Source organism: Manis javanica, chromosome X, assembly GCF_040802235.1.
Source record: "Manis javanica isolate MJ-LG chromosome X, MJ_LKY, whole genome shotgun sequence".
Classification (NCBI taxonomy): Eukaryota; Metazoa; Chordata; class Mammalia; order Pholidota; family Manidae; genus Manis; species Manis javanica.
In genome coordinates this window covers 25,117,188-25,144,917 of record NC_133174.1, presented here as the reverse complement: position 1 = coordinate 25,144,917, position 27,730 = coordinate 25,117,188, and the positions used below count along the sequence as shown (strand labels likewise).

At 36.1% G+C, this 27,730-nt stretch overlaps 1 protein-coding gene across 10 annotated transcripts in view; it reads left to right on the top strand.

Annotated features, from left to right (window-relative positions):
- Window positions 1-27,730, top strand: part of DMD (dystrophin) — a 2,259,748-nt gene that overhangs the window by 819,981 nt on the left and 1,412,037 nt on the right. For all 10 annotated transcript variants that reach the window (XM_036992000.2, XM_036992004.2, XM_036992005.2 and 7 more), the window contains 2 exons: window positions 9,100-9,279; window positions 20,374-20,549. In XM_036992000.2, the coding sequence (XP_036847895.2) occupies window positions 9,100-9,279; window positions 20,374-20,549 (356 nt within the window). The remainder of the gene's footprint in view (window positions 1-9,099; window positions 9,280-20,373; window positions 20,550-27,730) is intronic.

Genomic DNA, 27,730 nt, shown 5'->3' with positions numbered 1-27,730 from the left:
GGGCAGTGGTTGATTTCTGGGTCTCTGTCAGCAGAGGCCCTTTGTGGACCATGTCACAACATTTCTGCTGGGACAGTTGTCAGGGGTGCCTCCCTCTTTCAGCCTGGCAATGATAGTGGTGCTGCTGGGAAGATAGGGTAGTCAGGGTGTGGTGTGTGTGCATGGGAGTGAGGCATGGGGATGCACTGACAGTGAGGAGAAAGGAGCATTTGAAGCTGGTTTCTACAGGTGCCTCTTCAGTAGAGCTGAGAAGAGGGTGGGAAAAATGGGAAAGCCTCCCTCTGCCTCATAGGCAGCAAAGGGTGACCATTTCTGGGCTGAGCGGGTATGACAGGCAAGTAAGCAGATAAGCACCTCTGGGCTGAGCCCTTAGTGAGGGGTATGGAGCTTTTTGGAGCTCCAGTGAGAGTCTATCCTTTTGGGCTGAGGTAGGGCTTGAGAAGTGTCACCCACCTACACTTTCTTCATCAGAGAGCGCTCCATCCAACCTGCACCCTTCTGCTTCCTTTCCCACTACTGGTAAATCTCAAAATGCTGCTTTTGTGTTGAGTCTCAGCAGTAACAATGAGCATACTTGTCCTCCACAAGCAGCTGGAGTCTCAGCTTCCCAGAGTGCTCCAACCCTCCTTGGTTTCCAGCCCTGTTACTCACCAAAGCCCAGTGCCATGTGGGCTCATGTTCCCAGAGCAGATCTCCAGGGCCCATAGTGCAGATTTCCTGAGTGCTTATCCCCTCCCTATTTGGCCCCTCTCCCTCTCGCTTGTGGGCTGGTATGGGGGAAGGGCTGGTGTCCCGATTGATTGTGGCTCAGTGACTTCACCCTTTTCTGTGTGGTCTTCTCTTCTTCACCAGGTGTAGATGGTCTGTTTTATAATCTTAAGATAGTTTTCAGGGTTAGTTTTTTTTTTTTTTTGCTGTAGTTGCTTCCTTGTTGTATATGTAGGAGGAAATTTCTACCCTGCCTTCCCACTCCACCATCTTTCTGTTGGACCCAGATGTAGTTCTTTGTGAGGGCCATCTTCCCAGCTTACAGAATGCAGTTTCTTGCTTTATACTCATGAGGTGGAAAGAGGAAATTCTGGTGTCTCTTCCTCTTCTTTTTTAAAAATAATTTTCAAAATTGAATATAATGCACCTATAACATTACATTAGTTTCAGGTGTACAACATAATGAGTGAATGCATATAGGTATTGTGAAATGATTACCACAATAAGTCTAGTTAACATCCATCACTACACATAGCTAAAAAAATTTTTCTTCTCTTGAAACTTACGATGTATTCTCATAGCTGCTCTCATACAATTTTTAACTATAGTCACCATACTGTATATTAAATTCCCGGGATTTATTTCACATCTGGAAGTGTGTACCTTTTGGCCAACCTTTACCTATGTCCTCTTCTTACCACCCTTTGACCTCTGAAATTCACATCTTTTTCTAATGCAAAATACACAATTCTATCCCAACAGCCCCAGTAGTCTTTACTGGTTCCAGATTCAACTCTACAGAGTGTAAAGTCTAAAGTCTCATCATCATCTAAATCAGATATGAGTAAGACTCCAGGTACACAGGTACAGTTCATTCTGAGGCAGAATTCCTCTTCAACTGTGAATCATTGAAACCAAACAAGTTAGGTGCTTCCAAAATACAGTGGTGAGACAGGCACAGAATAGACACTCCCATTCCAAAAGAGAGAAATAGAAAAGAAGGAAGGCGTGACAGATCCAAATAAATCTAAACCATAGTAATTAATATCCATTAGGTACTAAGTTCTCAGAATAATCTTCGTTGGATTAATGCTGTGCCATGTAGGTCTACTGAAGTGTCAGTACTACTCCCAGGTCTCCACAAAGTGTCCTTACCTCTTAGTTCCACAGAGAACCATCCAGGAGTCTCTCTGAAGCCGCCCTACCAACAGGATTCTCTGTGGTGGCCCTGCTCCTGAGGCACTGGGTGGGAGCATCCTGCCGCATCCCTAAACCAGAGAGGTGGTCCCACCCTTTGAAACCCAGGAGGAACCAGCCCTGTAGTTTGTGCCTATGGTAAGAGTAACAGCTCTTATGATCTCTGAATCACATCATTCTTCCCTTTTCTTGAGGTACAGCACGTTTGACAATATTCTTCAATCCCTCCAGTTTCCTGTTTCCTTTAGTCTCAGCTGGCAGTGTTTCTGTTGGCATAATCTTATCTGTATTCCTGGCTTCTGTTGAGACAGCTGAGTAGGTCTCTGGTTTGTCCCCAGCTAATCTTATCAAATGCTCAGGCAGCCATACCCACAGTGTTCTCCTGTGAACTCATTTTATCATGTTGTGCAATATGGATAGGCTGGGAATTCTCCAAATTTTAAAATCGTGGTTCCCTTTTGCTTAACAATTCCTTCTTCTCTCTCGCATTTTACCATAAGCAAGAGAAACCACGCCATTCCTTCAACACTTTGCTTAGATATTTCCTCAGCTAAATATCCAATTTCATTGTTTAAAAGTTCTAACTTCCACAAAACACTAGAACATGAACAGAAGTCAGCCAAGTTATTTTGCCACTTTATAGCAACCATCGTCCTTTCTTCATTGTCTAATAGTATCTTCCCCATTTCCATCTGAAACCTCATCAGAAGGGCTTTTACTATCCATATTTATACCAATATTCTGTTCATTTTTACTTATGTGTTCTCTAAAAGGATAGAAGTTTTCTCTCCAGTGCTCCCCTTTTCTCTTGAGCCCTCCCCAGGATTGCCTTTAGCAGTCCCTTCAAGGCAACCTTGACATTTTCTAACATGAATCTCAAAACTCTTTGAGCCTCTACCCATTATCCAGTTCCAAAGCTGTTGCCACATTTACAGGTGCTTTTTAAGCAGCACCCTTCTTGGTAGTGATTTCCTGTCTTAGTTTGAACTGACTGCTATTACAAAATACCATAGAGCAGGTAGCTTAAACAACACATGTTGATTTCTCACAGTTCTGGAAGCTGGGATGTACAAGATCAAAGTGCTAGCAGATTTGGTTCTTTGTGATGGTCCCTTTCCTGGCTTCCAGACAGCCTCACATGGCAGAGATAAAAGCAGCTCTGGTTTCTTTTCCTCTTCTTACAGGACACTAATTCCATCATGGGATCTATTCTCATTACCTCATCTAAGCCTAATACCTCACAAAACCTACCTCCTCATATTACCACAATGGGGTGGCAGGCCTTCAACATGAATTTTAGAGGGATACAATAATTGATTCCATAAGAGTACACAGATCTTCTTTTGTTTTTAAAAGGAAATTTTATCTTGAAAAGATGTACCATACCTGGATTAAGACTGCAGTTAAAATAAAAAATTAACTCTAAGAAGTACATGTGAATGTTCCATAAAGTTCTAAACAGTATAGTTCTAAAGTAACAGTCCTGCACAGACTCTCTGAGAAATAGAAGAGAACTACAAGAGACGATTTTCTTCACTTATAAGGAGCTTATACCTTAGTCTGGGAAACAAAACCATTAAAGCTCCAAATAGCATTGATTGTGCTTGTGTGTTCTTTGAGAAATGAGGGAACTTTGGCAGTGAGGACACCAGGGAAGGCTTCATGGAGACAATTCAGTTTGAGTTAACCTTACAAGATTAAAAACGATTTCTAAAGCTTCTCTTCCACTGTGCATTTTATGATTTTCCAATAAGGGACAAGCTAATCTAATAATAAGAGCTTAATTTTTCAAAGAAAATGTTACATAAGTAGGATTTTTTTGATTTTTGATAGTTCAGTTATGTTAAGTACTAACTCAATGTTAACTAATGTAAAACAAGTATATTATAAATAATGTTTCATTATTTTACCTAAATGAACCTGTTTATATATGCATTGATATTATAGGTTATACTTCATAATATTTAACTTAGTTATTTAAAATTTATCTTAAATTTCACCCAATTAAATTTATACCATTTTACCAAATACTTATTTCTATCATACAGGGTTTGCTCCATAGCTATTAATCTTCTTTAGGATTTTATTTACAGCAGATTCATTTATGTATTACTTGTTATTATATGCCAGCTTGTTATTGATAAGAAGTCATGCCTCAAAGAATGATGTAGCTTTTAAAGACAAGTATCAGAAAAGCAATCCATCTGTGTATCAAAAGAATGCAAAAATATCAGTGATATGTTTATAATTTTGCTCTTCAGCTGAAGGAGAGCCTTTGAGAGTTCAATAATAATAATATATTTGCATTTTTGAATACTCTTTTGGCAGTAAGACTTTTGGTAGTGTCTTGGCAATGGGTTTCAGTCCTGGGCAAGTTCACTATGTATTCAGTGAGACCGAGGAATGACAATGGAGTGTTCTTGGGGTAAAAGGGTTTATTACCCGGATTGGTCTTCCAGCAATAGGTTGAGCACTAAAATTACGTCTGCATCCAGTAGTCTGCAGGTCTGTAATCCTCCTTCATCTTTGCCCCCACCCAGAGCACTGGGCAGAGCTCTTTATATAGTGACTCTGTCAATAATAATATCTTACTGTCCATGGGTGTGGAAGCAGTCGCCTAGCAGCAGGCCAGTTACATCATCAAGTAGTTTAGGTTCAGTTGAGGATCCTGGCCACAGGAACCTCAGCTTTCCCCACAGGTAGTAAAGAGACCAATTAAAAGAACTGAATTAAGTAGCACTGGGTGTAAAGAGGAGAGATGAGGTTATTTCAGAAGAGGAAGTTGAGGCCCAGAAAAAAAACACATGGCATGTATATCATAGAACATGAGTAGCAGAGTTAAAATGAGCACCAAAATATCCCTACTAAGGTCCAGACCTTTTAAGCTATTTCAAAACTCCTATCATTTGATTCCTTGACAAAAATGAACTGCAATTGAGAACCTTGTCATTTGAAACAATCATGTTCCACTATGCTGACATTTTTGTGAATAAAAGAGTTTACTAGCCTCAGGGCCATGAAAATGCTCTCTTAGCAAAGTCTCAATAATTTTCCAATATGATTAAAATTCAAATTATGTCACCTTACTTGTGAACAAAGTGAAAATATGTTTTGTATAAGGCTTACCATTTGATAGTTTAAGCCAATTAACAAAACCTGACAGCTGGTCTAGAATTTGAGGTAAAATTCCCCTGCTGACTCAGGCAGTGAATAAGAATTTAATGTTCATTAAAATATGTCACAATCTCAGACCCAAAACAGGTACCATCTGTCACCAGCTCCTACTACATATCTAGGTATAGATACAGTGTGCTAAAACTCTCTCTCTTATTTATAATCAGTGTAATTTGTTTTGAAATATTGTCACTAATAACCCATGGGATTTTCTCCGACTTTTCATTTGAGATAGGAGATGAGGAGTTAAGTATTTCATTTCCTCTAGATCTATGGTTTTATCCAAATTACCTAAGTCTATCCTTTTTTTATTTTTTGGTCTGAACTGACTTTTTATTTGAGGTAAAGAATAAAAAGTAAAGGAGAGAAGAAACTGTGAACCTAATGAAGCAAATCCTGACTTGTAGAATCATGTAGGTTGTCGTGGGAAGGCCCAAATTTACAGAAAACATGTTCCTGGGGAACTGTGCTGCTACTGTGAGGACTGGTGTTATTTGCCAGGGAAGGACAACTTTGGGAAGTATGGTGATCCAAGGTGTTTTGCCAATGGGTTTCAACCCCGGGTAAGTTCACTATGGTGTCAATGAGACCAAAGAAATTACTGGAACATTCTTGGGGTGAAAGGGTTTATATCCAATTTTATTTCCATGGTGGCAGGTCAGTCACTAGAATCTCATCCACTCAGAGGGAGTCTGCATGCAGCAAGCCAGTTTCTGCCTCTGGGCCTCTCTGCCCCCACAGCCATCTCAGTCTCTGTCCTCGGTGCTGCCACCACTCCTGTCTCATCTCTGCTCTCCTGCAGTCTTGCAGCCCTGCCACCGTGTCACCCAGAGCACTGGGCGGAGTTCTTTATATAGAGTCAATAATGACATATTGCCCACACATGTGTAGTGAGCTAGCCGACCAGGTCCAGGTGAGAATCCTGGCCATAGGAACCTTCACTTTATCCACACAAGGAAATATGGTCTGCAGGGGCTACTGGAGTAGCATGGAATTGAGGACGCCCTCAGGGGGCTGTAGGATCAAATGGCAGGAATGTAGTGCTTCCAGGAGCTCAGCAACCCCTGCTGACAGTACTGTTCTTTACCAGAACTTGCCTCCTTTGCCTTAACTCCTGTGATCACCCTCAAAGAATTCATCTGAATAGAGTTAGTTGTTCTCAAGAATCACCAAAGAACTTGTTATTGCATTTTCTTAGGTGGCATCCCAGACCTCCTTGACTCAGAAAGTCTGGAAATAGGGACCAGCAATCTGCATTTTAACAAGTTTTCCTGGTGATTCTGATGTTCCCTCGAGAACCTCCATGATAGATCAGTCTACCTAAGTACAATAACAGGTGACTAGGAAGAATCGGCATACTTCTTACACATAGATAAATAACTACACATAAAATAGGCAGAGAATTTAGTTTTGCCAGTGTAAGAGAAATGGTGCTAGCATTGCTGCCTGAGGAATACTTCTGGTCAGGATACATTCTGTGTTTGCTTCAAATCATCTTTTAACCTTGACCAGATAGAACATGGCTACTCTGTCTTCTTGAAGAGCTTATCTGCCTCTTGTACATCTCTACAACTGGCCCAGTCTGATTTCTTCACAGTACCTTCCTGCCTACTTTGGAGGTAGTTCCAGGTTTCTGGCTTCTCTGAAAATGCAATATATTTCTTTTTAAAAATTCCTAGCTGACCTCTAACTCATACATGTTTTCTAGAACTTCTTTTGCATCCTGAGTTTTGTAGAGCTCACTTGTTCTCTGGCACTCAAAGACCTGTGATCAATTCTTGATATGCAGACCGGCAATTAAGACACAGTTATTTAATATGTAATAAACAACTGAATTATTTAATGTGCACACATAAAATCCAAGCTCAAAAGCATTGATAGCAAAGGATAGCTGAGAAGGTAATTCATTATTGTGATTCAGTGTATCTGGCACTATCATGGATATCCTGTCTTTCCCTTCTGTTAGCTGTGGTAGGAGAGTCCTTCAGGAACTGGGAGATACGGAGAGCCAACAAGAGGAAACAAATTGAAGCTGAACAACTGACCTGCCACCACCATTTAAAAAATGCAGAGCTAGAATTTACTAGATAGAAGCTTTGGTTAACGTGGTGTTTTTGTCATGAAGATTTATGTAAAAATATATTGATTTGATAATTCTACAATTTGGTATAATTCCACAATTGGTTTAATTTTAACATAGGAGGCTTAGTTTCATTTGCCACAAAATCTCTTTGGCCATCCAGTTAGTTTTGTAGATCATCCAGGAAAACCTGTTTAGGTAGCATGAAGTTACCCATAAATTTCCAAAGCAAATTCTCTTATTCAAACATAGCTCTCAGACCCTTGTTCTGAAATGTTTTCAAATCATTATGTATTTAGCTTAAGTAATGGGTACACCCCATAGCCTTACACATACAACTATTTAAAATAGTTCCTTAAACTCTGAGAAAGTAAGCCAAAGAAATTGTATTTACATCTTTATCTTTTTAAATGTATGTCTTTATTTCTATCATGACTTTTACCCAAAAGAACTTGAGATGGCATACAACGAAATAATTGCATGCCAAATGATAGTAAAGAAAAAAAGGAAAGTGAGGTGTCATAAAGGAATTGGAAGAATCTACACTAAAATTCCAATTTGGGTCCCAGCTCTAGGCAGGTAGCATAAGCTGATGTTTTACTACAGTCTAAGTATGCACATGAATTTAATGGAAAGCTAACATGTAAATTAAACAAAATCAGTATACCAAACCTATTACTAAATTTCCACACTAAAAGTTTTATTCTGATGTGAATTCAACTTACATATCTTAACACAAATTTTGTGTATGGCATTCTTTCAAACTGAGAAAAAATAGTGAAAAAACTTAATGAGGAAAAATTAGCAATCAGCCTCAGAACTTTCTTTTCATTCCTTAAAAATGACATGCAGTAAGCCTGCAATATAAAGTACATCAGGTGAAGCAGATTCTGAATAAAGGGTGAACTAATTGAATGAGACACCAGAGCATTCTGCAGTTCAGCGCTGTCAATGCAGGTGGCAAGCCAAAATGAGCTACATAAAGTGCCCTTTGTGGGGTGGGTGGGATTTCTCAGTGTCGATGGCACTTCCATTCATGAGCAACTGGTGCATCTGTTTCATGACAGTTTGTTCGCCATATGTAATGTTGGTTGTTCTTAAATAAATTTGCATTTGTTTTGGAAAGACAGGTCTCACAGTTTAGTTTATGCTCATTGTATTTGCTACTGCCAGAAAGAGGAGATTGTAAAAAGGGGCTATAAAACAATTTTCTCCTTTCATTCCATTTAGTCCTTGTGTACAGTGTAAGTCAGGGACTAGAAATTGGATTTCCTAAAGCACAGGGTGACCGCAGTGGATAAAGAAAGAGAATGAGCTGCCCTAATCTACAAATATCCCACAAGTCAGTTTGTTTATTCATTTCATAAAAAACAAAGGGCATGTGTAACCCTCCATAACTCAACAGGAACCTTAGAAGTATGAATGGTATAAAAAATTACTTCATAAAACACATATGTATTTAGAAACATGCAGCATGATTCCCAAGGATTTGTGCCACACTCGGTTACTTAGTTCTATTACTTAATGGGCTCTGAAATTAACTTTAGAAGATAATTACTCAAATAGCCAAATGTTAATTGAATAACAGATGCTAAAAAAATTTAAAAGTCAGTAAACTGCCTTTTGAAGCTTAAAATATTTTAGGTAACTCTTAAGTTCCTCTACTAGAAGTTTATTCCATATCTTTTTTATTTTCTCTTCAAGCTTCTTGGAAAAATAACTTGGACTATAATTTTCTATTTATATTTTTATGGGCTTAACTTATTTATATCTAATAAAATTATATATGTAATATATTTTATGACAGTGCTTTGCAGGCGCAATTACAGTTTTTTTATCTGTACAAATGAGTAAATACATGCAAAGCCATGTTGAACTACTGTATAATGTTTTACAAAATGCATCTTAGGCTTACTCTGCATTCTTCCTTGTTTTAACAGGTTTTAAAAACAGATCTAGAAGAGAAGAAGCAAACCATGGAAAAACTCTGCTCACTCAACCAAGATCTTCTTTCAACACTGAAAAATACATCAGCAGCCCAAAAGATGGAAGCATGGCTCGACAACTTTGCCCAGCGCTGGGATAATTTAGTCCAAAAACTTGAAAAGAATTCAGCACAGGTTAGTGAATACTAATTATCCTACAATAAAGTATCCTTGAGATTTTTAAAATCTGCATTGAGAAAACAATATTTAACCCTACAGAGAATGTTACAGGATTAGTCCTTGCCAAGTATACAGTTGAATAAAAACATGCCTGTCTTGGCTGTCTTGATGTTGGAGAACATGGGAGAGGTGGAAGAATGAGTACAAATGGACTCAACTAGTTACTGCCTTAGTGAAGGGGGATCTGAGTGACTTAGAGCAGTGGGACAAAAAGCTACAGAACTTTGTCATCACAGCCTGACCCCAAGTGTTAGATTTCTAGAACCATGAGGGACATTAGTTGATGCCTGTATTTCAATTATGAGAAAAATGAACTCAGAAGAAAATGTATAGTCCAAGGACAGGCACTGATAGGAACAGGGCTGAGTCCCATGTCTTTTTATTTCACGAACAACCTCTTTCTATTACTGCAAGTGGGGATCTAATCATTGGACTTAATTTCTGCCACAGACCATTGGTGCCTAAAATTTTGCACATAGCTTAGTTCCACTAACACACACAGGCTGTAGGTTAGGAAAACATATCACTTTTTAGTGTCTTCATGTGGTTTTATGTCAAAAATTTTAGAAGTTTGTGTAATTTAAAGAAAATGGGGTATTTTTTACGTAGAAGCTTTTATGATCTAATATTATTAGATGGTAAAATCATTAGTCATTCAAAATATTAACTTTACGTATAACGGTATTTGATATATTCTGCCATAATGTTTTGCATTATAGAGACTAACTTTGAGTAACTGGTCACAATTCATAGTTCAGTGTACAATGCATGCATCTCTATTAAAGCAGTGACCCCATTCAGTAGTTTTAGACAGTATACCTCCTCTTCTGTGAGACAGTGCAGAGGATTCATTTTCTTGTGACTTGGCATGTGATATGTAACACTTAGGAAATGTTCATTGAGGGATGAATAAATGAAGTTTGAAGTATTGCTTCTAGAAATATAATTTAAGAAAATATGATCAGCTAATACATATGATTTTCAATCATAGTTCAATCTTCCTTTGAAAATCAAATTCATATTTAAAATTTGAAGGAATGTAAATTGCAGTCATTCCTTATGCAGTCATTGGGCATAATAGAAATTCCGTTTGTTTTCTATTGAATGTATTTTTAGCAGTCACTTGATCTATAGTGATTTAACTACCAGATAATGATTCCTTTTATAATATGTGATCTGGCCATGGATACTCTGTACTACCATTGATATTTATGTAATAAATGTGTGAGGCATTAGAACATTTGATAACTTTTAAGCCAGCAGTGATATCATTCCAATATGGACCCATGGGTTCCATAGATTATTGTTACTGTAAAATGATCAGTTCCCATGTTAAGAAGAATTACCATTATTTGATGAAGTTAATATGAAATCCATCCCTTTAAAAGTATATATTTAGGGAGACGTACTTAACAATAGGTTATGTTCTCATTCACTTGCAATATATGCAGTAGTTTTCAAACTTGAATGTGCATAATAATCACCTGGGAAACTGATTAAAATGCATAGTCCTAGACTCCATGATCAAAAAATCTCATTCAGTAGGCTAGCAGGCTAGTAATCTGCATGCAGCCTTTGATACAGTCTGCAAACCATACTTTTTAAAACCATTGAATTAACAAGCCAATGACATATGTGTCCATCTCCATATTCTCGATTCCTACAATGCTGCCTAGAATGGGGAGAATGGAGATCCCTCTAGCAATGCAATCTTTAAATATGCTCATTCCCTCGGAATGAGACTACTTTCTAAAGAAGGTTGTGCCTATCATCAAAACATCATGATTTGATTATTCTAGTTGGTAAAAAGCCTTAGAAGCCTTATTTTTAATGGTCTAAAAGTTCTGAGACTACCACCCAGGGAAACTTAATTAACCTCCTATTTTTAAACTTACAAGATCTTTAATAGAAGAGTCCAGCTTTGGTTTGTATAGTTCTTTATAAAATGATGTCCAACATACATTTCAGCATGCATCTGCTCTTCTTGCTTGCTGGGATGTGATGAGGATAAAATAAAGCCAGAGACATGAAAGCATTTTGAGAAAAAATATGGTGCTCTTGATATGCAAGGCATACTGTTTAGAGTCTGGAGGGCTTGTTGTGGTTCACTATGGTTTCCTTTTATTTTTATTTTCAAATAGTTATACACCCCTATACAAGACCAGAAGCAGATAAATAGACTTACATTAGGCAAGTTGCTTCCTAGAATGCTAAACTTGAGCCTTCTTTTAAGCTCATGTCTCAGTTTTTGTTCACTGGTTTTTCCCAAAAATGCATGATCATAGGTCCAATCCAAATCATTGCTGAGGGTTAGGGATTCTTAGAAAGATAAAAAATGAAGGTACCCTGGGAAGAGGAATTAAAAGGTTATAGTGTGAACAAAGAAATAGTGTCTTATAACTAAAAAATGTCATTGATTTTTTTTCTTGGATGCCAAATAAAATTTGATCAAAATTACATAGGAAGAATTCTAAGAATGTTGAGAGTAAGGTTGTGACTTTCAAGAACAAAGCTCACTTGCATGCACATTTTCCAGCATGTTTGTGGGGGGGAAAAATCCATTCCATTATAACACATTATACTCAGTCTTTTAAAAATCCTTTTAAATGATTGGTATAAAGAATGAGCAAAAGTCTGGTAATGGTTAAAATCTGGTAGGATATAGGAATTGTGACTGAGATGGCAAGGCATCTGATTGTGCTCATATAAAGGACATTGTGTGCTTGGAAATTTGACTACTGTTCAGGTCAAAGCTTTGAGGGATTTTGACCTTATGAAACAGTAGCATGGCAAGAGATCAAAACATGAAGAAAAATCAACTGTGAGAGCTGCTCTCCCGCATTTTAAAGTCAGGTTTGGCTTGAATAAATACCTGGACACAAACTGAAGATACTTAAGTTGATGAGAAGGCAGCCTAGAGAAAAGAAATATTTTCTGTCTCTAAAAGTTAGGATAATAACCCTTTGTATGTGCGTGCTTAAAATGAGGAAAGAGAGCAAATGAAATATACTTAAACACTCAAATGATCCTGTGTTTCCTCCAAATTTTTATATAAATATGCTTGTTGAAATTTACACAGATTTTTTTTCTAAATGCTGTGACTCTCATGAATGTATTTTTATCTTGATTATAAGTAGGTTGGTCATGGGGATAGTAGTTCAGCATGGAGAATACAGCCAGTGATTCTGTAACATCTTCCTATGTTGACAGATAGCTGTACTAGTGGGGGTGAGGATTTAATAATGTGGCTAACTGTTGAACCACTGTGTTGTACACTTGAAACTGATTTAAGATTGTATTTCAATAAAAAAATATATATGATAGAAATGCATTATGGTTAATATTTTAAGCAAATATAATTTAAATGATTTGAAACATTAGTTTTCCCCATTAAATTGAAATCATATACTGTGGTGAGGGTATTGTATTCTTATGCTTTATAATATATTATGGTAAGTTATATTACACTGCATTGGTGTTTAGATGTAAGGTTGTATGTATCTAGATAAGTGTGAAAGTTCTGTAGTTTTGTGATTTTTTTAAACAGTAAAATTATCTTCCTTTCCAGGAATAAAGAACATTCTGTAATTCATATATATATTCATAGATCTTAATACCATATCATGAATATTCTGCTATATTCCTAATGACCATTTTTACAGTGTTTGAACTATGAGCACAAATATTTTACAAATAAAATTAATATATACTGAGAATTGCCCTCTCCTTGAACATGAGAGTACATGTTTATGCTATGCTGTGTATGTTGGTGTCTGTGTTCATGGATGCCCCAATAGAGAAGGTGATCATTATGTATGTATATATTCCATGTAATTTAGGTCCTACTAAGAGTTTTAAAACTTCTACTAGACATGTGAAGTCATTTAAAACATGGTTGAAGATAATAAGCCAATGCTTTTCATTATACCAGAAATGCAAATAGAGAAATGCAAAAGTATTAAGATGACAATTTCTTATTCTTTCAATTCTGAGGTCATTCTCTTTTTTTAGAGATCTCTGTTTTTACTTTCTATAAAGTATTTTACATGGGTATTCTGATTGTACTCATGCTCCAAGTACTGTTTTATAAGCCTACTGATACCGGAAATGGTGCCAATTGGTTTAACTCTCTTCATTTTTAATGATTTTAATTCAAAATACTCCAAGGCCTTTCAGTTGACAGCACTTCTCATTGGTTCCTGAAAGCTCTCCAAGCCTAATCAGCCTGCTGCTAATTAAAAAAAAATTAAATGGCTTTATAAAATCTATAATTAAAACAAAATTCCCTCCCTTATTTTAGGTTTTTATCTTACTCATGGACTATGTAACCTCATGGGCTAACCATCTTGAATTTTAGAGCAACTTTTGGTCAGTTGCTTAGCTTAAAGATTTTTTTAGAGAATTTTGAAGGTATAGCTCAAAAAACTTTGGATATGAAGCATATCTGTTTGCTACTTCCAGCTAAAGGTGGTGTTTGTGAATGGGCCTTGTTTATCAGCACAGTAGTGTAAATTCATTATCTACAATAACATAAAGTGTAGGCACTGAAAATTTAAGAGAGTAAGCTGAATTAACTGTTGGAATTTCTCATTCTTTATTTATAAAATGAAAATTTTGGTCAAGGAAGATTTCTGTCTTGTCCTTTTAGTTCTAAATGTCTGTGATATGTTTCTCTTTGCTTGAAATTTTACATAAAACTCGGGAGTAATTAGTGAAGAAATCCCAACTAAATCTCTGTAATATCAATCTCAGTGTCAGCTAGAAGAGATAATGAAAATAAAATTGTATTCCTGTTCAAAGAAGACTGACTTCTGAAATGATTACATTTCACTCATCATGAGTATGTAATTAAAGTGCCATGGAGATTAAAAAAAAAACTCACTACTTACATGATACATCTATTGTGTACTGACAATAAATGACGTAGCACATAAAGAAAGATACAAGTTCATTTCCTAAACATAATACCTAAGAACTTGCATCCCTACTTAATGAATGTTTCATTACTTCATGTTGGATGGTGTGTAGAGGAAGGTCAGGTGGATTAGAAAGAATAAATTTCATTGCTTCTTGAAATTTTGCAGATACACTTGATTTACAGAGTTACTCAAATTCTGTGTTTAATATAAATCCTGAAGCCAATATGTATCTCTTCTTTCTAACAATCTGTATGAAAGATAATTTGAAGTGAGGGGCAAAATGCATAAAATTGAACAATTTTACAGAATAAGCCATCTTAACTATCATATATTTTATTTCAAATAGGAGAATGACTTCTTTTATGATGTCTTTTTAATATTTATTCTAATTGTGCTCATGCTTACAATGTTAGTATCTATTCAAGAAGTTATTTTGTTTTATTATCAGTATTAAAACAGGATAGTAATTAATATTAGAGCTTAATTGCCAAGCCACTGTCACAAACTTTAGCACTCCTGTAAGCTGTGGTAAACTCCTCCACACTGATTCTTGAGATAGAGCATTTTATAGCCTTTTGATAAATAACCCTGCTTCCTTTACAAGTACGTGATCTTTTACCCCAGGTTCCTCATAAAGTTTAACATATAAATCCTGTTTGTTGTTTAGAGTTGTAAATCCTTACACCATCAAATATGTGTACCTTCTGCTAGTATGCCTGTGGAGTATTTTAAGCCTGGCTACCAATTATCAGCTAAAGCTATTGCTATGATTATGCAGACTGTTTCAAACTGCACAACTGCAATCCCTTCACACCCATTAAAAATCAATGATAAAATTATGTGTACATAACACAGTGAAAAACTTTGATCCACAGTTGTCATCCTGTTTACATATTTTTTAAAATTCACCTTTCATTTGATTGATTTTGCACAGAATTAATTATAGATTGTCAAGAGCTAAACAGCATTAACATATTGTCATATGCCTTTGTGTGCCTTTTCAGTCTTCTGACTTTATTTATGTATGTGTGTGGATGCAAACACAAATTCACCCAGTTATACCACTTAAAGGAAAATCACCATCTAGAAATCTGAATAGGTGTAGCAGCAAGTGAATATGGCTACTACGAGTTGGAACACTCAAGAGTTTTATTTCTGCTCTGTCACTTAAAATTTCTATCTGCCTGAATAATTTACCTCTTCACTATAAAACGGGAATAATCTTAGTACTTACTCATAGGGTAATGACAGTTACCACTTATTAAGCCTTTGATGCAGGTACTGTCCTATTTTAAATAAGATAGTGAATGCAAAGCCCTTAGCATAATTTTTGGAACATGCGAAGAGCTCCATAATTGGTACATATTGTTACAAGTATTAGCATTTTGATAATAATAAAAATGATAAAATAAACTTGGTAACTGATTCCTCATAACTTAAATCTCTTTTAGTAGGGTTCTTTAATTGTTCAAATAGTACAGTATCTCACAATGCAAGAAGTAAAAATCTCTAACCCCAAAGAACTTACAAAGTTGAGCATATTTAACTAATTAAATGGGAAATTAAAAGAGACAATTAAGAATATAGGCTAAAATAAAAGAAAAATAACAGCACCAAAAAAGTGAATTTAAAAAGTAAGAGCAGATGGTAAATACAAATAGTTGTTCCTGAGACATTGGAGAAAGTGGTGGAAAAGAAGTGTTGCCCTCCATTGTATGCCTTTTGATATTCTTTGAGTTTAAATGTACATATAATTGCTTTTCACAATGTGTACTTTTAAACAAATGGAGGCAAAGATTGTAAGGAAGAGTTTCGTTGTTGAAGAGTTAGTTTTTTCCAGACCTACCAACATTATACAACTTTACTGCAAGAAGATATACTCTCAAGAACTATCAAGAGACTGGGCAAATTCTCTTTCAATTTTTATCACAATGAAAAAATGTAAATTTTTTGAAATTAACATATATACCCTCATGAGTAAGAAGAGGCTTCAATATAAAAAAAAATTCTGAATTTTCTCTGAACATTTTGAAAAGATAGCAGTTATTACTAAAATGTACATATTGTGTTCAGACATCATGTGATTATGTGCAGTGAGGACTGGATACATAATTTGTGGAACCCAGTGCAAAATGAAAATGCAGAGCTTCTTGTTCAAAAGTTATTAAGAATTTCTAAAGGATGACAGCACAGCATGAAACCAAACATGGGGTCCTTCTGAGTGAGGGGACCTGGGTGACCACAGAAATTGCACATCAAGCTGGCTGTTTGGAACACCCTTGTGAGAGATGTATTACCATTCCTATTTTATATATGAAGAATATAAATCAAAGCTCTGAGAGAGTAACCAACCTGCCCCAAATGTTACAGTATGTGAATGAGGGCCCTGGAGTTTGAGAATTGTGGGCCCTGGCTCAAAGACCTCTCTGAAGGTCTTTTTAATCACTGTAAAAGAAGCTAGCTTCCAAATCTAAAGCCAAATAATCCTACACTAACTCTTTTCCATTTTGACTGGCTGATTAACTGATAGATCAATGGACTAGTATTTTACAAGAAATGTATTTTCTTGAGGACACTTAAAAGTCATTTCTGTATACTTGTAGTCAAAATGGAGAAAGTTGTTTATGACTGGATAAAAGTTTATTTAGGTAGACTCAAAGTTTGTTGAATATAGCTCAATCTATTTATTCTAATTTTGACCCAGCCATATTCAACATTTTAGTGAAGGCATTACATTTATATGATTTTCAGTTGTCTTAATTCTAATGTGCTTGAATGACATAATTCCATAATTGTAAAGACACATAGGAATGATAGACTTAAAATAACAATTTGAAAAAAAACGCTTTGCATTTTTTCTGTTTACAAAAGCAACATTTTGCCGAAAATGTTTTATCTTGGAAAGTTTGAAAGCAGAGCACAGAAGTGTATTATCCACAGTAGAAATTATCTATGCTTTCTCTGTCACAAAAGAACCACCAATGTTTATATGTTACATTGTTTATCAGTAACATAAACATTTTCCAATGACATTAAAATACTTGAAATGTACAATACTCATACACATGTACTATAACTTTTTTAAGCCATCACCTACTGACATTAGTTTGTTTCCAGTATTTTACTGTTACAAATGATCTTATGAACAGGGATAAATCTATATGCAGCCTATAGCACCAAAACAGATGTAAGTGTTAAGATACTGGCTGAGAGAACTTTGGTTTTGTAACATTTAAAAAAAACTTCCTTGATTATTGTATATTCAGTGCAGGTAATTATTTTGCATATGTATATATTTTCATGCGGCACTGACCTTGTCTCACAATTATTTGTGTGGTTGCCACCTTCACTACTATATTGTAAGATCTCTAAAAATAGAGGTCTTTTTTATTCATTTCTAATGTTTTATAGTGATACATATTGAATACATGTTGGAATTTAATTGCAACATTGTGATTCAGCTGCTGATTAACTTAGGCAATTTTAGATGGCTTTAATTGAAAATGATGTTCAAAGCCAGGAAACCTAGTTTTTGGAGCACTAATCAGAATCAATCTCATTCTTGCAAATACCTGGTATTATAGAGCTTGGAAATAAGATTTATCAGGGTCATGATTATCAGAGCTTCAGATCTTCAAGACTGTCAGGTAGAAACAAAAGTCAGTTTACTGGGTTGGTTCAGGGTTTGAAACAAATTCTAAATGAACAAAGTGAAAGTAAGGCAGGCTGCCATGAGATGTGAAGATCTTCACCAGTGGAAAAGTTTCCTGCCATACTTAGGAAGGATTGTCTGCTTCTGGGAGTAGTGAATCCTATACAAGGTTATGCTAATCGCTTCTATAATCTTTTTTAGTCTATACTTTCAGTGATTCTAACACATAATTAAGTGTTTACAGTCAATAACTAAAGCCATTGGGAGATTTCATACACGACCAATTGTTTTTTTTTATTCTGATTATAGGGAGTAGGTTTTGAAAGCAATTATTAATTTGTTATATATAATAAATTATAGCCAATATTTACAGAGTCAGTGCACAGTTGTTTTCTTATTTCTCCACTCTAAAGGAAATGAGGTAGTATTTTCAATTACAGTACAGCAGTAATTATAGTACAGAACAATTACAAATCCATATCTTAACTGTTTTATTAAAAATGATTTTTTTTTCTTTTTTATACAGTTTGCTATATTCTTGAATGCCTTTTCATAGTACACAAGTTGCCATTTCTCTTTACCCTCCAAGGGCACATCTATCTAATTTCATAAGTGTCAATGAGAAAATATTATTACATAAATTGATTTCACAGTAAAATATTCAGTAGCACAAATGTTCCATAACATTAGATATCACTGTTAAAAATAGGTTTGTATTCTCAGAATCTTTACATTCTGGTGCATGCACATATAAAATTAGAAGTTTTCTGTCTGAACAATACTCTCTTCAAGTCATTTAATGCAAAAAAAGTTTGCTCATGGTTAAAAAATACTACTCTGGTAAAAATTGAATGCTCTCAGAATTCTACTTAAGAACTACATTTTCTTTTTTATTAAAAGTAAATGTAATTTGACCATGCAGTCATCATCTTGTGTTGAGTGTGGTTCATTTTTGGAGTTATACTTTCTATATTTTTAGAAGTTATATTACTTTCTGCTTTCATTTTGGGATAACTTGTCACTGGATGTAATTATTATTTGAGGCTTGGTGGTTGATTTTGAATTAATGAATCTATGGAGATGTTAAGACCAAACTTCTGATTGTCACATGCAGAAACTCAGTGTCTCTTAGTGACCTTCTTTTTTGTTTTGTTTTACTATTAAAGCTACCAAAATGGAAGTCCTAAGGCCTTGACATATGTTAAGGATGTGGCTTGCACTAAGGGTAGCACTTCTAAAATGTATTTGTCAAAATCAATTTTTACACAAGACACCATGACAACTGTCAGTTGCCTATTTGGAAGCTGAAATAACATCCTGAGGCCCCCCCAGATTTCCTTCCAACAAAGAATCTGTCAACGTGTGAGGCAGGGAGGTTACCCCAAACCCTTTCTGTATCTCTTGGACAGTTCAGGGAAGTAGTAAAACTCATCTTAGTTCCAGCCAGATCCCTGCCTCTGTGCATCTCATGTATCAAAAGTGGATGCTGTGCAGGCTGTTTTGATCTCCTTGGAAATAGATCTTCCAACTAATTTGGATAACTGTAAGGGCAACAGTTAACATCCCAAATGATATCTGTTCCGTCCTAATAACAGGAGGACTCTGAGACAGAGAATTGGTGGCTAAGGAAAAAAGGTGGGTGTCTCATCATTATAAAACTTGTCTGTCTGGTAATGTCCAGCTACTGAGGCGAGGGCCTCTCACGACTTGGGTTACAAACCATATTATTCCAAAGACTGATGGTCTATGCCTCCCCCAATTTTTTTTTAATGTCTGAACACAGAGTTAGTATGATTCTGCACCAAGAAGAACCTTTAATGCTATCTCTGGAAGGTCAAATATTTTAATGTATTCACCAATTTAAATCAACCAAGAGTAGTGTGCTTTTAGCATCTGAATAACATTCAGCTTCAATGTTATTTCTGGCACTTGATATTAACCTTTTATTGTAATTTCAAAGGGCATTTATTTGATTAAAAAGTCATTATAACGTTAAAATAATTTTGCTTAGAGATGTATAGACTATAAATAGTCACTCTATAGGGTAACCAGAGGTGCATTCAACAAACTGTTTAATAAACATCTACAACATGCTAGGCAATGGAATTAGTGTTGAAACACCTTAGTGAAAATTACATTATTGTGGTAAATACTTTAAACAGCATGTCTAATTAAATGTCAGAATGATACCCTGAATTTTTCATCCTTACCCCTTTATTTCCCATAGCTTGACCAATAAATTGAAGAGGCACTAAGCTGACCTCTGGTTTTGAGATGACCTTCCTTTGTGATTTCAGTCAGTATAACTTAAATCTGATAAAACAATTTGATTTGGGTTCAGTATGGTGCTGTTTTGATCTGAAGGTCAATTTACCAACAAGCAGGAACAGTTTCTCATTATTTTCCTTCGCCACTGCAAACAGTCTTTACTGAAGTCTTTCAAGCAATGTGTGACCTCTGTTTCAATACTTCTCACAGATTTCACAGGCTGTCACCACCGTTCAGCCATCCCTAACACAGACAACTGTAATGGAAACGGTAACTATGGTGACCACGAGGGAACAAATTCTGGTAAAGCATGCCCAAGAGGAACTTCCGCCGCCACCTCCCCAAAAGAAGAGGCAGATTATTGTGGATTCCGAAATCAGGAAAAGGTGAGAGGACCTTACTCATGACTTTATCCTCAAGCGTAAAGTAATTGGTAAGCAGGTAAACTCATTTACAGCTGTTTTGACGGCAGTGCTTTTATTTAAACAGTAATTCCAGAAGCCCCAGGTGCCTGTAGTATCAGTTAAGTTAGTGAGAAAAATTAGGAAGTTTTAAAATTTTCCCAAGGAATAACTATCCCAAGAAAAACTGAATGCTTAATGGCAGTACTGTTCTTTGGATTGAAGGAAGAAACCAGGGGTGATGAACTGCCGTGGATGCATTTTATCCTGAAAGTTTCTTTTTTTTCTTATTAAAGAGCCTGCTTGTTCAGTGCCTAGTTTTGCATTAAATGTCTTTTTTCCCAGTAATGGAAAGTACATTTTCACGAAGAAGTACACCTACAATAGACAAGATCCATTCTGCTAGTTTACGAGAACATAATGTCTCACTCTGTGCATCCTAAATCAGGAGTAATTACAGAATAGATTTTCCTGTTCTTTGATATTTATAAAGTCTGATCTTGAAAGTGTTAGAATTTTTAACTGATCTTTCTATGGATATTCTCAACCAGACATTGTAGATAAGTAAGGTATTATGTAAATCAGTGGATATACTGAAATGATAAAATTTCATAAATACAAAGCTGGTGTGAAAATCATAAAAAGTGGCACAATTTCCTTCTCATTCCAATTGTTATCATTCTAAGATTAAGAAAGAAAATTAAAGTCTGTCTTATGTTTCTAAGCAGCATATGTTTAGGAATGCATGGAACACTTGACATTAGAATTTGTATATACAAGGGTATATAGAAGTATAAGACAAACACCTACCTAAAAATAGTGTCAGATGTTCTAGGCAAAGGAAAAAATAAACACCTAGAGGGATTACTCAAGGACATTATTTGAGACTTTCAGTACTTCTCTATTAATCCATGACTTATAAAAATACTTTCATAATTCCACAGTACACTGGGCCTTTCTGCCTGGTTGTATCTGATCGGCTGAGTGAATCCTCTCATCCAGAGGTCAGCAAACTAAAGCCTGCAGACTAAATCCAGCCTGCTACCCATTTTCGTATGGCTCAGACTGTTTTTACATTTTTAAGTGGTGAAAATAATCAAAAGAAAAATAGTGTTTCCTCATGTGAAAATTATATGAAATTCAAATGTCAGTGTCCATAAATGAGATTTTATTGGAATGCAGCCACACTCTTCCATTTATGTATCATCTGTGGTTGCTTTCACAATGTAGGCAGGGTTGGGTAGTTGTCACAGAGACTATATGGCCCACACAGCCTATAATATTTACTACCAGGCCTCTCAGAAAAAGTGTGCTGTTGTTCTAGTCATATGCTTCTCAAAATCTTTGAATATTACCATTCTATTTGGGAAAACAACATCCAAGGACTCCACTCGTGGTGGTAGTTGAAATTTTAACATTCGCTGATGGAAAACAAACATAATGGCAAAAATAAATCAGTAAAGCTGCTAATGAATTTGCTTTTCATTAATCCTAATAGCATGGATATTAATTTAATGTCATATTAAATATATGTCCACAGACCATGCTGAGTGGGCACATGGATTTATAGATCCTTTACAACAACCTGGTAGTGCTCCAGCTATTTTACAATCAGAGCAATATGGAAAACTACTTTTTACCCTTCTCATGTGTCCAGGACTTTCTTAACACAGAAACTAACAGAGCACATTGATTTCATAGTACTCTCTGCTCCAAAGCTTATTCTTGTTTTTTTAAAATTTTTTATTAAGGTATGATTGATATACACTCTTATGAAGGTTTCACATGAAAAAGCAATGTGGTTACTACATGTACCCATATTATCAAGTCCCCACCCATACCACAATGTAGTCACTGTCCATCAGTGCAGCAAGATGCCAGAGATCCACCATGTCCCTTCTCTGTGATACAGTGTTTGCCCCGTGGTCCCCCACACCATGTGTACTAAACATAATACCCCTCAGTCCCCTTCTCCCTCCCTCCCCACCTGCCCTCCCCCACCCCTCCCCTTTGGTAACCACTAGTTCATTCTTGGAGTCTCCGAATCTGCTGCCATTTTGTTCCTTCAGTTTTGCTTCATTGTTATCCTCCACAAATGAGTGAAATCATTTGGCATTTGTCTCCAAAGCTTTTTCTTGGCTCTTGTTTGGAGAATGTGGTGAGGGAAACTGTTCTGACTACTTTGTTTTCAGGAAAACGTGGTTAGTGGTGAAATATTGTGTGTGTCTCCTAAGTTCTGTTTGTATCACATGCTCTCAGCAGTTTTTGAAAGGGCCTGAAATGAGATGTCCAATTGGGAACATAAAGAATATATTACTTAAATAAAAGCTAATACTTACTGAAGGTTTTATTATATGCTCAGCACTTGATTAGATACTTTGTCTGTATAGCTCACTTGTTCTTCCCAGTTACCTGCAAGATAGGTATTGTTATTATTACTCTTATACATAGCTGCAGAGTCCCTGAGACAGGATTTCAACTTAGGTAGCCTGGCTACAGAAGCTGGACTGTGTAGTAAAATGTTTCTTCAGTAGATACTTGACTAAGGTGATCTTATGATTTGGTTTGCCTGAATCCATACCAAATTAACTTTTATCCCAGCATAACTGTATATAGCACCACCTTTTCACTCTCAAATGTGTTCTGATTTGGACAGTACAGTAGTAAAACAGATACTCTATATAAGCCTCTATTTTGATATATTTAGACTGAGTGAAGGGATCAAATGGACAGACATTTAGGAGCTATTTAAAGTCACTAAGCGATAATTGCTACATGATAGAATCTGGTTAAAATATTGCAGTGGCTTAAGAGGCATCATGCAGATATGACTTATGACTGAAAGCTTCATGGCAGCTAGTGGCCCTCTCTTGTCTCATGTGAGAACTGCTGGCATTCAACTGTAGCATTAACTACAGTCCTAACACTCTATTGAATGCTGATTTTTAAAAAAATGATCTCCTTTTTCAGCTTCTCTAACACAGTACTGTTTCTTCTCCTACCACTTTTTGTCTGACTTGCTTTCCTCCTTTTGTCTGGTTCCTATGGTAGTATTTTGTGCAGCCATTTTTTTTTTTTTTTTGCCCTTCTGACTTCTTTATTTTATTTGACTTCTGTTGATTCGAGTCTGGTTCTACGTGAATGACTCCAAAGTCTTATAGTTCCAAATATATGACTCTCTCCCTCAAATTTCCCTTTTATATCTTTAAAATTATAAATCTGGGCACTCCTACTTGCGCATCCAGCCATTGCTTCAATTCTTGTTTTATCAAATGCAAGCATTTGTTGTCTCCAGTTAACCACACAGTTAGTTACCCATACATTGCACACACATTTACTTATTATAATTCATTATGTCTAAAGGAGTAATAAATATTGGAAGAAGCATGGACTTTGGAATCAGAGTTACTCAGGTTGGAAACCTGTCTGCTTAGTGACTAGCATATGATCTCAAGCAAATTACCTAATATCTGTGCCTCAGACTCACTATCCTCACTTTATAAAATACTAACTGTGAGGATTATGTAGGAAGTGTTTAATGCAGTGCTTGTAAGGTAGTAAGAATTCAGTAAATACAGTATCGATCATTCTTGTTTGGTTCGAGTGGATGTAATGGAGGTAGAGGGTGATGGCAGAGGTGATGGGGGTGATGCAGGTGGAGATGGTGGCCATGTATTATCAGTAAAAACAAATCTTTAAGTAACCATCATCTCAAACTTAATGAATATAACAAAAAATTAACTTCTCATCTTCCTTTTCAAATACAGAAGTCACCACCTGACTTTTCCATTTCTGTCATTCTGTCTCTTACCTTGCTCCTTATTTATTATTATTACATTATATTACTGGGCAAGTGATAAGATTTCAATCATTTTCCAATCATTCTAACTGCCAACTCCATGATCGAAGCCATATACCTCCCTGTGGTGATACTTGCCCACCTTTCTGATCAATCTTCTTCAAATTAATATATCTGAAATGTTGCTTTTATGATGCTGACCCTCCAGATATGAGATCCTTGTAATTCCTAATTGGCCTGAAATAAAGCACAACTGCTTTTTATGGTCTTCAGTGTTATTCTCCCACCAATTTTATGTCTAGCTTCCCCCCAATTTTCCACTTCAGGCAGTAAGTTACATTGCATTTTTTTGCTATATGTCTTCATATCCACATAAATTTTTCTCATCACCAGTCACAACAAAGGAATCTTGTTACATTTCTTTATATTTTGCTTGGATTCCATATATAGCAGTATGCATATTATAAACATTCAATGAATATTTGTTGAAAGAGTGAATAATAGAGTTCAGCTAGTAATAACTAAAATTTTATATTCCAGTAGCACTTGAGAATTCTACCTAGTTCTTCATGGAATTGTTCTTAATAATAAGCAAGTGAACATTCTAGTACTCTTCAATAATGCTAATTTTATCCATTCTGATATTATTTACTCAAAAAGTTTAAGGTATTTAAAATTCGGCTTTGTACTACACTATAGTTTCTTAAATATCTAAGGTGTATTTAGTTGGTGCCTAAATAATTATGCAGTTTCTACATTTGTCATATTTAATGCATAAAATTTCATCCTTATACTAAGATATACAAAAGTAACTGATGATCTAAGATCATAAGGTAATTATTTCTAACAATAAATTATCCTTGCAGTTTAGTTTTTTTTAATCAACTATAACAATGTGAAACTCAAGACTAGGTTAAAACTGGATCTATTATCTAGTTAATTGGAATTTATTGAGATTACAGTTGGCCCTTGAATGGCATGGGTTTAAACTGTGTGGGTCCAACGTACATGCATATTTCTTTCAATAAATATCTTGGAAAATATTTTGAAGATTAGCAGCAATTTGAAAAATACATTTTCTTTTCTCCAGTTTATTGTAAGAATTCAGTATATAATATATAAATTATTCATACGGAATATGTGTTCCTTGTTAATGTTATTGGTAAGGCTTCTGGTCAACAGTATGATATAAATAAATGAGTACTTTTGACCTCAGGGGATGCATAGAGGCACTTACAAATACTAAATTCATCTAGTCTCTTCATCCTCTCCTGGAAAAGCAGACAGTCTCAAGTTTGATTTTTCTGACCATTTCCCACACAATTAGCAAATGGCAGAATAAATTGCCAAGACAGTTACAGATCTGCATTATTATTTTTTGTTTTTCTGTTTTGTTTTATATCTACTAAGTGAATGACATTAATTTATGTTACATCCTTGGAAGGAAGTTAGATAAGTGTTAGATGATACCTCTCCTTTTGCAGTTTTATGAGATTAATGCCTAAAATATTTTTGTGTTAGATACTTATTTTAATTTTGAGTCCCAAATTATAATCTGGAACTTGTAAACGAAATCATTTTAACTTCATTGAAAATTTTAATTAGATGATTAATGTGTCTAAGCTAATTTTTAAATATTCCATATGAATTGATCCTAAAACACCTGGGGTGTCGGTCTCAGTAATAACATTTTTGCCCCTTGGCATAGCCCAGATAAAACTTTACTTGTTTTATCTGAGGAGAGTAGACTCTAGACTTGTCTAGGGTTACAGGTTAATTGAGGTCCAGAAAGGTTAAATAACTTGCTTTCAGTTGCCAAATAAGGACTAGTGCCGAGTCTCCTCATTTCCATTCCAGTGTTATAGTTGCAAGGCCCTGCTTCTTTTTATGTGTTAGAATCAAATGACCTTGGTCATAAAGTCAAATTTCAGCTTAGAAACTTTTTGGTGAAAAATAGAAACCGTACATACCACCTTCAGATATCCCAAAAAGATGACCATCCATTTAAAGTTCTTAAAATCATTTTATCGTATGAGTCAGGAATAAATCAATAACTATGTCTTGAAGACTGTAGGAATGTGATTCTAGAGGCATTCTAAGTGGCCAGAGAGCGCTTAGAGCAGTGGCACTCATAGTGCGATGCATGAGACAAGCGCATCACTTGGGAGCTTATTAGAAAGGCAGATTTGGGGGACCCTCCCCAAACTTGCTGAATCAGAAGCTGTGCAAGTGAGCTCAGGAATCTTTTATAACCTCCTCAAGTCTTTCTTACAGGCCTCAATGTCTGAGACCCCTTACACAAGAATGGTAGCCCTCAAAGTTTAGCATGAAGGGCTGTTGAAATACAGATTAGAGAGATTCTGATTCAGCAGGTTTGGAGTGATGCCTGACAACCTCAGTTTCTAACCATTTCCCAGGTGATGCTGATGCTTCTCGTTCAGAGCTCGTATTGGTAATGAGTGCACTAGAGCAACATCTCCGTTACAGCCTGTCTCTTACTTCTCTTTCTTCCAATGAGCCCGAATGATAGGGATCTCTTCTGGCTAGGCCTCAGTAATGCTGCTGTTCCATCTTGTTACACCTCTGTAACTTCCTGCTGAAATGATCTATTCATTTGCTTATTTTGCCCCTAGGCACAAACTTTCCTTTGCAAGCTGGGTCCCTCTATCACTCGTGACCCAGTAGGGGGTGTTCTGCATGGTAGAGGCCCAGTACACATTTTGAACTGAAATACACCGTAATGGGAGCTGGTCCTCGAAGCTAATGCCCATAGCTCTGGATGTCTGGCCACAGTGGCTGTATGAAAATGTACTCTTTCAGAATGCAAGATGTAGAGAGACACCAACAGGGAGAAAGACAGGGCCCTATTCCCAGAACTGTGAGGTGCAGTTTTGCTTGTTCCCCCAAGTGAAGGAAATGGTAGTCACGTTTGTTCATCTGAAGAAGAAGCATAGTTGATTGCAAAGAAAAGCTGATTTTTAATCAGAATATCTAAACGGCCTGTAGTCCCTTACTTCTGATTCTTTGCTTCCCCTTCTCACCCTCTACACACGGCACTGAAAGTGCTCTCAGCAAGATCACCAGAGCTCCTTAATTGCCAGCTCCAAAGGCTGATCTTCAGTTCTTATCCTTTTTGACCTTCCTGCTGTGCTTGATAGTGATGACGAGTCCCTTCTTGAAATTGTCCTCTCCCTTTTTCTGGTCTATTGTTCTATCCTCTTTCCTTTTTCTGCCTGGCTTTCAATGTCTTCTCAGTCTCCTCTTCTTATCCCTTTAACGTCAGTCTCCACAAGACTCAAATTTTGTTTTCATTTTCTTCTCATGATTCTTGCCCAGGGCAACATCATTTTTCATTTCATTTATATCT